The 12,739-nt window shown below is 43.5% G+C and overlaps 2 protein-coding genes across 2 annotated transcripts; both read right to left on the minus strand.

The window, feature by feature from the left end:
• Nucleotides 1-923: 923 nt before the first annotated feature.
• LOC113071844 (uncharacterized) lies at nt 924-2,103 on the minus strand. Its single transcript, XM_026245147.1, has 4 exons — nt 1,568-2,103; nt 1,262-1,483; nt 1,128-1,178; nt 924-1,011 (listed from the first exon to the last, which is right to left on the minus strand). Exons 1-4 carry the CDS (start codon nt 2,101-2,103, stop codon nt 924-926), a joined length of 897 nt encoding a protein of 298 aa, XP_026100932.1.
• A 3,753-nt stretch (nt 2,104-5,856) lies between these two features.
• Nucleotides 5,857-12,477, minus strand: LOC113071845 (uncharacterized). Its single transcript, XM_026245148.1, has 13 exons — nt 12,335-12,477; nt 11,092-11,628; nt 10,787-11,007; nt 10,653-10,703; nt 10,448-10,536; nt 9,822-10,198; nt 8,972-9,221; nt 8,015-8,813; nt 7,700-7,909; nt 7,330-7,595; nt 6,986-7,242; nt 6,649-6,897; nt 5,857-6,552 (listed from the first exon to the last, which is right to left on the minus strand). Exons 2-13 carry the CDS (start codon nt 11,625-11,627, stop codon nt 5,862-5,864), a joined length of 3,996 nt encoding a protein of 1,331 aa, XP_026100933.1. The 5' UTR covers nt 11,628; nt 12,335-12,477; the 3' UTR covers nt 5,857-5,861.
• Nucleotides 12,478-12,739: the final 262 nt, after the last annotated feature.

The following is a 12,739-nucleotide window of genomic DNA, read 5'->3' on the forward strand; positions in this document are numbered from 1 at the left end:
TGAAGAGTCTTTCTGACACCTTTGAAATTAAAGTTTAGTTCAATTAAGGTTTGTTCACACATTTCTGAACCGAACCTAGACTGGCAAACACAGTGTCTTGTGAAAAAACTTCAAAAGAAAGATAAGGCTTGTTTTCTGTACCAATGTAATTCATTTTTAAAAGTAAATATTATTTTAAAAGTAAATTAAGTTGCATGATTACCCTTACAGCCTAGTTAATGGTGTAACACTGTAGTAGTTAACTGCAACTGCCTATGTATTTTGTCCTACAAAAAGTTAAATTTTTTCATGACTCACCGGTAAGTGAGGATAGCTGGGAACATCCTGCGGTGAGCCGGATCCAGCTGGTCCAGGATTTCGTAGGACCAAGCGGCCAGTTTTTTATGGCAGCGCTGACACTCGAGGTATTCAGTCGCCAGAAAATACCAGCCGTGTAAATTCAGCACCCGCCTCACTGTCTTGTAGAGCCACAAGCAGTCAGTCGCTGACCGGACCCGTCTACAGTCTGGTGAGCTGCAGAGCAGCTTGTAAGGACCACATCCTGTAGGGCATCCACAAACACAGCGGGCAGGTGAAGAACACGTCCGGCGATGCTGGAGGCTGATGATACAGCAGACGTGGCTGGGGAGGGTACCACCACATCTGCAGGTTGTCTGTCAGCATGCCCTTCCACCCTGGTTTCGGAAGAGGGAGCGGCCGATCCACTCGTGTTGTTCCTTTGGAAGGGAGTGCTTCCAGGCCTCAGGGAGAACAACCTATACACACACACAAAGAAATAATAATAACAAATAAGTAATTTAATAATTAAATATTTATATATAATATTATATATATAAGAATATAATATATGTATTTGTTATATAATAACAAATAAGTAATTTAATAATAATATACTTATACTATATACTAATAAATACTGTACCTCAGAAGCTGCTGACACCAGCCTTTGAGCGGCTCTTTGCTCCAAACGAGGTGAGTGGATCGGCATTGAGGTTGGTGGTGGTTGATGCACTGTGAAGAAGTAATTTTAAATTTTCTAATGAGTAATAATGACTTAATTATTTTCCGTTTATAGGCATTTATGGTTACATAATACTATATGACACAAAAGAAAACAAAACACTCACCCTGTGTCTCCACCTCCATGGCTGAAGCCAGAAGATCTGCATCTGTTGGCTCTGAGTGCAGAAAATGTACAATGTTATTTATAATTACCTCAGAACATGCATATAATTATGCCAGGTATAATCTAAAAACTCACCGTGTACTGTAGCTGGGCTGGGAAAGGGAGCTTTGGGTGGGAGGAGGAGAAGCCAGATGTGAAGTGTGCGGTACAGGCTGGGATGCAGAAGATGCAGAGGATGCAAAGGGTTTTCTCCCTTTAGCCCTACTTTTCTTCTGTTCCCTCTGCAAGATGTACTTCTTCAGGGCATCCATCTTGCTGCCTGCACTGGTTTTGCTGCCTTTTATGAAATCCACATAGCTGCAACAATATAATATACATGGATGATTAGAGTAAAATACATACAAAAGAGCAATACAATTAGCAAGCAAAAGCATATATTACCTTTTCCTCTCCCTGTCCTTGGCCTCATAGAGCTCCTTGAAGGTGTGCCTGTTGTAGATCCCAAAGCCCACCAGACAGTCACCCTCACAGCCAGATATTGTTCCCTCTCTCTGCCTGCGCACTTTGATGGCTTCTGCAACCTTCTCAAATGTGCAGGCATATTTGAGAAAAACATCTTTATTAGCCATGAGGGCACCTCTGTCCAATCTGCCAGCCTCGCGCTCCCGCTGATGTCCAGACAGGACCATGAGGGAGTAACCAAGGTCATTCTCCAGCATCCACTTGAAGGTTTTCCCTCTGTATTGACCAAACTGGATGGCACTTTGACTTTGCAGCAGCAGGTCATCAAAGGGACACCCTCCACCCTGGATAACCCTGACCTTGGCCTCCTCCAGCACAGCCTCAGGGTCCTTTGGTACAAAGGGCACCCCTTTAGCCACCTCTGAAAGGTGGATTTTCTCCAGAGGGGCTGCCTTTTTAGACGGCCTCAGCACCAGCTCTCCAGCCTCAAAACGAAGGTTGGGCTTGCTTTCCATTCTGCAACGGTAAAGAAATGCACCTGATGTTATAAAAAACAATGCACTGAAAACCTGATACACAAAATAAGTATTTATGTATTCATTATTAAGGGTAACTCATGGCATACACACACAACAAACAAATAAAAAATTAACTTGTGAAAAGGGTACATTATAAAGGGTTTAGTATTTTTTAAATAATGTTTGTATTGTTTAGACGAATTTCGTTTTCATCTCATAGTTGTTGATTATTAAAACTGACATAATGTGAATAAAGGGACAAAAGAACGTCTCAGAAAAACTCTGCATGCATTATACATATTTAAAATGGCAATATATATATATATATATGTCGATGAAAATCATGAATGAAAATATACTCTTTATACCGAAATCTATTTTTTTGCGGGTTAAACGTCATTATATCTTTATGAAAGACTCCACAGTTTTTCTCACGCATAATTTGAAAAAGAAAGGAAGAAAACTGTACATTTATTGGGTGTTGATGAGAATCATGAATGAAACTGTATTTTTTTATAATGAAATATATGCTTAATGTCATCACAACTTTACGAACGACTCAGTTTTACCCTGTTTTTTTTTTTTTAACCTCCCGCCTTTTTGCATGCATTGCACATGGATAAAATGCATGTTGAACGCCGTTTTTTTTTTTTTTTTTTTTACGATAGATAAAAAGTGAGAAAGAGTAAAATATATTTACTCACCCTGATCAGCAAAACTGCAGGGTAGCGATAATGCAGAATCTGTGCAGGATAAATTGCGGAAGTGCGTTTTTAAAAAAACGTTTGTGTTTTGAAGTGTTTTTTCAGTTAAAACTGGCGAAATCGAAGGAGATAAACAGGAAAATTGATTGTTTAAGGGGCTTCTGACAATTGTAAATCGCCGGCGCAAAGCCTTCGGCCAATGGGAGCAACGAGCGCCTCTGAAACAATTCGCGAGAGCCAATGGGGCGAGGGGCTAGCGGGCGTGAAACAAATCGTCCGGCGGCCAATCCGAGCGCGGGGCCTGAAACAATTCCTCGGCCGGCCAATGGGGCGAGGGAAGCGGAGGCGGGACATGTGAAACAATTCCTCCGGCGGGCCAATCCGAGCGAGGGGGCGGGTGAAACAAATCGCAACACATCCCCGAAGATTGGTTTCAGCTTAGCGCAAAAGATCCTGGCCAATCTTCTCTGTTGGGCCCCCTGTGGCTACCTGGGCACCTGTGGCCCGCCCATTTACCTGGGTATAATTGTTGTGGCCCCACAGTTTGAATTATTGACAGCTTGCACCTAAGCACTATCTGAGATGGCAAAACAACAGAGATGGCCTCCTGTTCTTTCAGAAAGAGAGCAGGTACGGCGGAAGAAATTCCGCCAGAGGCTTTCAGAGGACCTAGACAACACCGCTTTTCGGGTCCAGAGGGCAGATGCTGAAAAAGAAAAAAAAAGAGCAATGAAATTTCGCAAACCTCATTGGCCTCCAGTGATTTCTTCGGAGGAAAGTGAAAAGAGGAGACTGTTCCGGGAAAGACTGGAGAGAAAGGCTTCCCTCCAAGCCACACCATCCACTAGACAGTCTAAGAAAGGTCTGCGGAGAGATTCTTCTCTGCAAGCCACACCATCCACTAGACAGTCTAAGAAAGGTCTGCGGAGAGAGTCTTCCCTCCAAGTCACACCATCCACAAGACAGTCTAAGAAAGGTCTGCGGAGAGATTCTTCTCTGCAAGCCACACCATCCACTAGACAGTCTAAGAAAGGTCTGCGGAGAGAGTCTTCCCTCCAAGTCACACCATCCACAAGACAGTCTAAGAAAGGTCTGCGGAGAGAGTCTTCTCTGCAAGCCAACCCATTCACCAGTCCGCAGTGGCCTCCAGTGATTTCTTCGGAGGAAAGTGACAGGAGGAGACGGTTCCGGAGAAGATTGGAGAGAAGGTCTTCTCTCCAAGCCACCCCATCCACCAGTCAGCAGTGGCCTCCAGTGCTAAAAACGTCAGAGTATCAGGTGAGATCTTTAGACTATGAAAGCATGTAAAATAATAAATTCACGTAAGAAGCAACAAATGTCTAATGTAATAATCTATGTATTTTTGCCTTAAACAGTTCCGACATGCGCATCACTGGCTGTGCTCCCTCCTCCATCGGCTGTATCTGCTGCAGCCCTTAAGAGGGTACCAAGGGCCACAGCCTGGAGACGGAAAAAGAGGGCCGAAGAGGACAAAAAGGCCCTAAAGCAACAAAAAGGCATTCCACGGAGAGCAGATCCAAAAGGATATCCTTGTAGACTGTGTGGACAGCCAAAGAGACTGGAGTTTGGACACAGTTTCTTTAGGGGGAAAAGTTTCTGTGCCACTGCAGCTGGAAGGACTGTATCGCAATGGCTTTCTGATCAGAGGAGGATTGCAGCTGCAGACAACTATGACAACGTGCCTCGGACAACTGCTTGGAGGAAGAAAAAGAAAGAGGAAGAAATTGCACAGGGCCTGCCTCAGAAAAGGCCAAAGAAATGCAAACCGCTGACTTGCTCTCTGTGTCAGCAGCCCAAAACCAAGGACTATGGTCACTCACGCTACGGTGGCAAATCGTTTTGTAGCAGTTACGAGGGCAAGACTGTGGAACTTTGGCTGGCAGAGCAGCGGTCTCTTGCTCCCCCGTAAATAATTGCCACTGATTTTTTTTTTACATTTTAATGTTAATTTTAGTGCAGTGTTTGTTTGTTTAGTTTATTTTTTTGTAATTTGTATTTAGTATTTAATTTACATTTATATTCTTTTTATATATTTCTTTAAACTATTTTTTACTTGTTATACTGTTTATTAAAATTTTCTTTTTATATTTGTATTATGTTTACCTTACCATATATTTCATAATTTGTATTTTTTTTTCTATTATCTTTAATTTTGTTGTACTGTTTCCACTGTTAATTCCTGTGTTTTTAAAATTTGCATTTAGCATTTGTTTTTCTAGTGTGAACTATTTAATAAAATCTTTTATCTTTCATTTTGTTGTACGGTTTCTGCTATTATTTTTCAGTTTTATTTATATATTTGTTTAGTAATTTGTTCACAATTATATATTTATAATTTTTATATTTTGTTTCTAGTGTGAACTATTTAATAAATACACAAAGAACAGACTGAGTGTGTACTGATATTAAATTAAACTTTAGTTTATACCTTTTATAATAAAGTTTATTTTAAAAAAAGTGTATATAATTTATTTAGAAAACCGGAACATTGGAATGCTAATGAATAATTAAAAAAGCTACACAAATAAAATAAATGGTCAAGACAATAACCGCCATGACGGCAAATAAATGATCTAAAATAAAATCATTTGGAAATATAAACATTGTATTAATGAAGGTAGATAAACATTCTAAAATAAAGAACCATCATTTAAGACAATTAACATGGCCTTATGCAGATAAACCTGAATAAGCTTTTGATCTATTGATGTAAACTTTAAGAGGGCAAATACATGCTCTCAAACTAAAGAAGTCATTAAATGTTCTAAAATAAAGAATAAATATTGTAATGACAGTTTGCATGAACTCTGTGATGGCAAACAAATGTCCTCAAATAAAGAACAGACATAAAGTTAATTATTAAGTAATAATTATTTAGGACACTTTATATGTCCTTTATGTAGGCAGATAAAACTTTTGAAATAAAGAACAATCATTTTGGTCAGTGTACACAATCTTTATTAAATACAAACAAATGGTAATAGAATAATATAAAATTCTTTTATGTGCAATATTTACAAATAAAACTATTTACAAAGATGGATTTCCCTCATTCTTTTTTTCTTGCAGCCACTGTCCTAATGTCTTTCCCTCTGCTGTGGCACAGAAGTAAAAATTGCCCACCCTGGTGTGCCCAAACTCTTTTTTTCTGGGCTGCCCACATTGAGTGCACACATATGGTTTTCGTGCAGGTTGCTGGGGACGGGGCAGCCCTTGCTCTTGAGCAAAAACCTCTGCTGCTTTCCTCTTCCTCCACAGAGTTGTTCTGCTCATTGATGCTCCTGGAGAAGAGAGGGCAGCAGCAGCCGGTGGAGCAGAGAGGGATGCTGCGGGAGGAGCAGAGAGGGATGCTGCGGGTGGAGCAGAGAGGGATGCTGCGGGTGGAGCAGAGAGGGATGCTGCGGGAGGAGCAGAGAGGGATGCTGCGGGTGGAGCAGAGAGGGATGCTGCGGGAGGAGCAGAGTGAGACGCTGGCCTTTGAGCAGAGAGCGCGGGTGCTGATGCAGGGGGAGGAGGTCGCTGCCCACGTCGTGTGGCCTGACCTGACAGATCAGGGTTTGCGACGTAGGGGAAAGATTTCAGTGACGACCCAGGTGCAGAGGGCATTGACGTCATCTGCCTGGCTAGAGGAAGCTGGGTGTGAGACACCATGCTGATCTGAGGCAAGGGAACACTCAGAGCCAGCACATCTGCCTCCAGCTTCTTCCTGTAGTTGTTGTACCTTTTTGAGATAACACAATTAATAGGATGATCATAATCTGAGAATTGTAAAATTACTTTTAACAATAAAATATAAAATATCAATAAAACTACTTACCAGACAGAAAGCGTCCGCTGATTGACCTCAAACAACTGAATCCTCGTCCGTCCCCTCAGTGCTGGGCAGTTCCCCACCAGTCTCCGAATGGCCTGGTAGTCGTGTAGAATGGCAGCCCAGCGGTTCATTGAAACACCCCACTTCACCTTCCCCGCTGGATGAATGGAGCAGAGCTCCAGACATACTGCCTCTACAATCCGACTTATATTAGGCCACTGCGCAGGACCCGAGCCCTGCCCCAGCACACACCTGTAAAATAAATTAGGGGATTATAAAGCATAAAAAGCATAGTCATTTATATTTTTACAGCTCAAAAGTGTGCAAATGTTTAACTAACCGCTTCAGGCTCTCTTTTCCATGGCAGGTGGAGGTTTTGGAGTGGGTCGCCTTGAACCTGCCTTGTAAAAGTCTGTCCTTATGTCTCGGCGGATAGGAAACACCCTGTCTGTCACTGTCCGGCAGTCTGTCCCACAGCCGAACAATGTCAGCGGCTTCCCTGTCCGAGACGCAAGGCTTTTCTCTCAGCTCAACAAGGTATCTGGCCAGGTCCACCACCCTGTCGAATCCAGGAGTCCCATCTGGTCCTCTGCACACCTGACAAGAACAAAGAAGTTCAGTTAGTTTGGATGAAAAAGTCCTCCAAGTGATGGCATGACAAAGGATTCTTGTATGCATACATACATCTTCCTGGGGCTCTGGTGGCAAGTCCTGGGAGGACTGAGAGGGTGACTCTGAATCCCGAGACAACAATATAGCTTCCTTGGTCGAGACTAAAGAAAGAGGGGAGACGGTGTGGTCCTGCTCCTCTGTCTCATCCCCAAATCCCTCATCCTCTATGTCTCCCAAGTCCGCTGGGATTCCGTCTGGGACATCTGGGTCCCGCCCAAAGTTCTCCCTGAACTCCCAGGACTGCTGCGAGCACAGATACTCCACCCCAATGAGCTCACCTGACAAAACAAAATTAAACAGAAAACAAAGTCTTAAAAAAGAAGTGCATTACAAGAGATGATACCAAAAAAAAAAAAAAAAACATGGCCTTATAGACACATACCTGTGTACTCTCCTGGCTTGGAGTAGTCTTGCACAAGACTACAGCCAAGAAGACGCTGGCTGAGCTCATTGAGGCTGTGCTGGAGTGAGCCACTGTAACAGCGCAGCGACAAGGGAGCATGTGTGACAGCAGCAGCGGCCCGGTCCTCGTTCCACCGCTCAAAACCCTCAAGCAGATAAGCCTGGAAATTTTCCAGGTTAGCGCTTGTCCCTGATTTAAAAAAAGAGGAAACATTAAGACTTATTTAAATTTAAATTTACAAATAACATAGACTTTCACAAAAACACACCTCAAGGTGGATGTGTGTAATCTTACCGGGTATGAAGCGGTTGAGGTGGTTGTGGAAGGACTCCAGGGAAGTGGACCCCCGAGCACAGCGGTACACAGGAAGTGTGAGCCCTCCCTTTTTAACACTTCCTGTCTGTGTATACAGCTGCACTCCAGGAGGGTCCTGGATGCAGGAAAGATGGCGCCTTTGAGTGTCCCAGATGACGTCCATCCTCTCCTGGTCCACCAAGGGGATGCCCATGGTTTCCCTGGCGTCCCTGAAGGCCTCCAGCATCAGGCCGATCAGCTGCTCTGTCTCCTCCAGGCCACGTGTGCAGCGACGACAGTGCTGCGCCAGCTGTTTGGAGGTGAGCCTGCCGGTCAACTGCTCCTCAGTGAGGCCTCTGATGCCCTGCTTTTGCTCCAGCTCCCTCCTTTTCGCCTCCCTCAGCAGGGCCACATCTCCCTCATCCCACACGAAAATGCAGGCAGAGAGCTTTGCCATGAACAGACCGTAGAGCGGGTGGCTGTCAGTGTGCAGACCTGCAGCGAAGCGCCGCATGAAGTGCCACACATCCAGACGAACCACCAGATCACTCCAGCCGCTGAACATGGCAGCTGCTCTGGATGTTCCCACTGAAGAGCAGCAGTCTCTGTCCACATACAGGAGCGTGGGGGGAGCGACTCCAGCCGCCTGGTACCTTCTCACCAGGCCCGTGGTCATGGGCAGCAGTCCCTGACCCTCATGTGAGGTGAGCACAGACATGAGGACCTGTCCGTGCTCGTTGCCCACATTGGTGACCCAGGCTGCGGTCCCAGCTCCAGCTCCTGCCAGTTTTTTGGCCACCTGTTATTGGAAAACAAAACAGTTCAATGAGCTCCAAACATATACAAAGAATCAAATCTATTTAAGATAATCTGTGATTAATATGATACCTTTTTGTGGAGTCCATTTTCAGGATGGACCCAAACACAGAGGTGACCCTGGCTTTTAGCTCACTATACCGGGGACCGGACATCCTCTGCGTGGACAGAGAGGAGCCACTGGGCAGTGGGTACAGGTGGCATTGGAGGTGGAGGTGTGATAGGCCGTGTGCTGGTGCTCTGAAACCGGTCACACACAGACAGGTATTGCAGGGTCCTCTCCATCCAGTCCTCACTATGCTCTTCACATAGTTTGTGATATAGCATTGTGGCGCTGTTGCCGAGAGTGCGTTCCCTCATCAACTTTGCCACATGCATATCACAAGAGAACCTGTTGCAATAAACAGACAAACCAAGGCAAAGTGTTTTGAAGTTAATCTAAAGTGTTTTTCTTTTTCAAGAGCAAAGATGTGATGTTTTTCCACACACAATAAAACAGGGGGGGGGGGTCGTTAACTCCTGAAAAGGTTAACGGTGAAAGTGTCTCAAGGTGTTAAATACTATTGTTCTGAGACGGACACCTTTGAAAGTTAAAGCTTAGTTCAATGAAAGGTCTTTCTGACACCTTCGAAAGTTAAAGCTTAGTTCAATGAAGGGTCTTTCTGACACCTTCGAACGTTAAAGCTTAGTTCAATGAAGAGTCTTTCTGACACCTTTGAAATTAAAGTTTAGTTCAATTAAGGTTTGTTCACACATTTCTGAACCGAACCTAGACTGGCAAACACAGTGTCTTGTGAAAAAACTTCAAAAGAAAGATAAGGCTTGTTTTCTGTACCAATGTAATTCATTTTTAAAAGTAAATATTATTTTAAAAGTAAATTAAGTTGCATGATTACCCTTACAGCCTAGTTAATGGTGTAACACTGTAGTAGTTAACTGCAACTGCCTATGTATTTTGTCCTACAAAAAGTTAAATTTTTTCATGACTCACCGGTAAGTGAGGATAGCTGGGAACATCCTGCGGTGAGCCGGATCCAGCTGGTCCAGGATTTCGTAGGACCAAGCGGCCAGTTTTTTATGGCAGCGCTGACACTCGAGGTATTCAGTCGCCAGAAAATACCAGCCGTGTAAATTCAGCACCCGCCTCACTGTCTTGTAGAGCCCACAAGCAGTCAGTCGCTGACCGGACCGTCTACAGTCTGGTGAGCTGCAGAGCAGCTTGTAGGACCACATCCTGTAGGGCATCCACAAACACAGCGGGCAGGTGAAGAACACGTCCGGCGATGCTGGAGGCTGATGATACAGCAGACGTGGCTGGGGAGGGTACCACCACATCTGCAGGTTGTCTGTCAGCACTGCCCTTCCACCCTGGTTTCGGAAGAGGGAGCGGGCCGATCCACTCGTGTTGTTCCTTTGGAAGGGAGTGCTTCCAGGCCTCAGGGAGAACAACCTATACACACACACAAAGAAATAATAATAACAAATAAGTAATTTAATAATTAAATATTTATATATATATTATATATAATAAGAATATAATATATGTATTTGTTATATAATAACAAATAAGTAATTTAATAATAATATACTTATACTATATACTAATAAATACTGTACCTCAGAAGCTGCTGACACCAGCCTTTGAGCGGCTCTTTGCTCCAAACGAGGTGAGTGGATCGGCATTGAGGTTGGTGGTGGTTGATGCACTGTGAAGAAGTAATTTTAAATTTTCTAATGAGTAATAATGACTTAATTATTTTCCGTTTATAGGCATTTATGGTTACATAATACTATATGACACAAAAGAAAACAAAACACTCACCCTGTGTCTCCACCTCCATGGCTGAAGCCAGAAGATCTGCATCTGTTGGCTCTGAGTGCAGAAAATGTACAATGTTATTTATAATTACCTCAGAACATGCATATAATTATGCCAGGTATAATCTAAAAACTCACCGTGTACTGTAGCTGGCTGGGAAAGGGAGCTTTGGGTGGGAGGAGGAGAAGCCAGATGTGAAGTGTGCGGTACAGGCTGGGATGCAGAAGATGCAGAGGATGCAAAGGGTTTTCTCCCTTTAGCCCTACTTTTCTTCTGTTCCCTCTGCAAGATGTACTTCTTCAGGGCATCCATCTTGCTGCCTGCACTGGTTTTGCTGCCTTTTATGAAATCCACATAGCTGCAACAATATAATATACATGGATGATTAGAGTAAAATACATACAAAAGAGCAATACAATTAGCAAGCAAAAGCATATATTACCTTTTCCTCTCCCTGTCCTTGGCCTCATAGAGCTCCTTGAAGGTGTGCCTGTTGTAGATCCCAAAGCCCACCAGACAGTCACCCTCACAGCCAGATATTGTTCCCTCTCTCTGCCTGCGCACTTTGATGGCTTCTGCAACCTTCTCAAATGTGCAGGCATATTTGAGAAAAACATCTTTATTAGCCATGAGGGCACCTCTGTCCAATCTGCCAGCCTCGCGCTCCCGCTGATGTCCAGACAGGACCATGAGGGAGTAACCAAGGTCATTCTCCAGCATCCACTTGAAGGTTTTCCCTCTGTATTGACCAAACTGGATGGCACTTTGACTTTGCAGCAGCAGGTCATCAAAGGGACACCCTCCACCCTGGATAACCCTGACCTTGGCCTCCTCCAGCACAGCCTCAGGGTCCTTTGGTACAAAGGGCACCCCTTTAGCCACCTCTGAAAGGTGGATTTTCTCCAGAGGGGCTGCCTTTTTAGACGGCCTCAGCACCAGCTCTCCAGCCTCAAAACGAAGGTTGGGCTTGCTTTCCATTCTGCAACGGTAAAGAAATGCACCTGATGTTATAAAAAACAATGCACTGAAAACCTGATACACAAAATAAGTATTTATGTATTCATTATTAAGGGTAACTCATGGCATACACACACAAACAAACAAATAAAAAAATTAACTTGTGAAAAGGGTACATTATAAAGGGTTTAGTATTTTTAAATAATGTTTGTATTGTTTAGACGAATTTCGTTTTCATCTCATAGTTGTTGATTATTAAAACTGACATAATGTGAATAAAGGGACAAAAGAACGTCTCAGAAAAACTCTGCATGCATTATACATATTTAAAATGGCAATATATATATATATATATGTCGATGAAAATCATGAATGAAAATATACTCTTTATACCGAAATCTATTTTTTGCGGGTTAAACGTCATTATATCTTTATGAAAGACTCCACAGTTTTTCTCACGCATAATTTGAAAAAGAAAGGAAGAAAACTGTACATTTATTGGGTGTTGATGAGAATCATGAATGAAACTGTATTTTTTTATAATGAAATATATGCTTAATGTCATCACAACTTTACGAACGACTCAGTTTTACCCTGTTTTTTTTTTTTTTAACCTCCCGCCTTTTTGCATGCATTGCACATGGATAAAATGCATGTTGAACGCCGTTTTTTTTTTTTTTTTTTTACGATAGATAAAAAGTGAGAAAGAGTAAAATATATTTACTCACCTGATCAGCAAAACTGCAGGGTAGCGATAATGCAGAATCTGTGCAGGATAAATTGCGGAAGTGCGTTTTTAAAAAAACGTTTGTGTTTTGAAGTGTTTTTTCAGTTAAAACTGGCGAAATCGAAGGAGATAAACAGGAAAAATTGATTGTTTAAGGGGCTTCTGACAATTGTAAATCGCCGGCGCAAAGCCTTCGGCCAATGGGAGCAACGAGCGCCTCTGAAACAATTCGCGAGAGCCAATGGGGCGAGGGGCTAGCGGGCGTGAAACAAATCGTCCGGCGGCCAATCCGAGCGCGGGGCCTGAAACAATTCCTCGGCCGGCCAATGGGGCGAGGGAAGCGGAGGCGGGACATGGTGAAACAATTCCTCCGGCGGGCCAATCCGAGCGAGGGGGCGGGTGAAAC

Source organism: Carassius auratus, unplaced genomic scaffold (genome assembly GCF_003368295.1).
Source record: "Carassius auratus strain Wakin unplaced genomic scaffold, ASM336829v1 scaf_tig00008315, whole genome shotgun sequence".
NCBI lineage: Eukaryota > Metazoa > Chordata > Actinopteri > Cypriniformes > Cyprinidae > Carassius > Carassius auratus.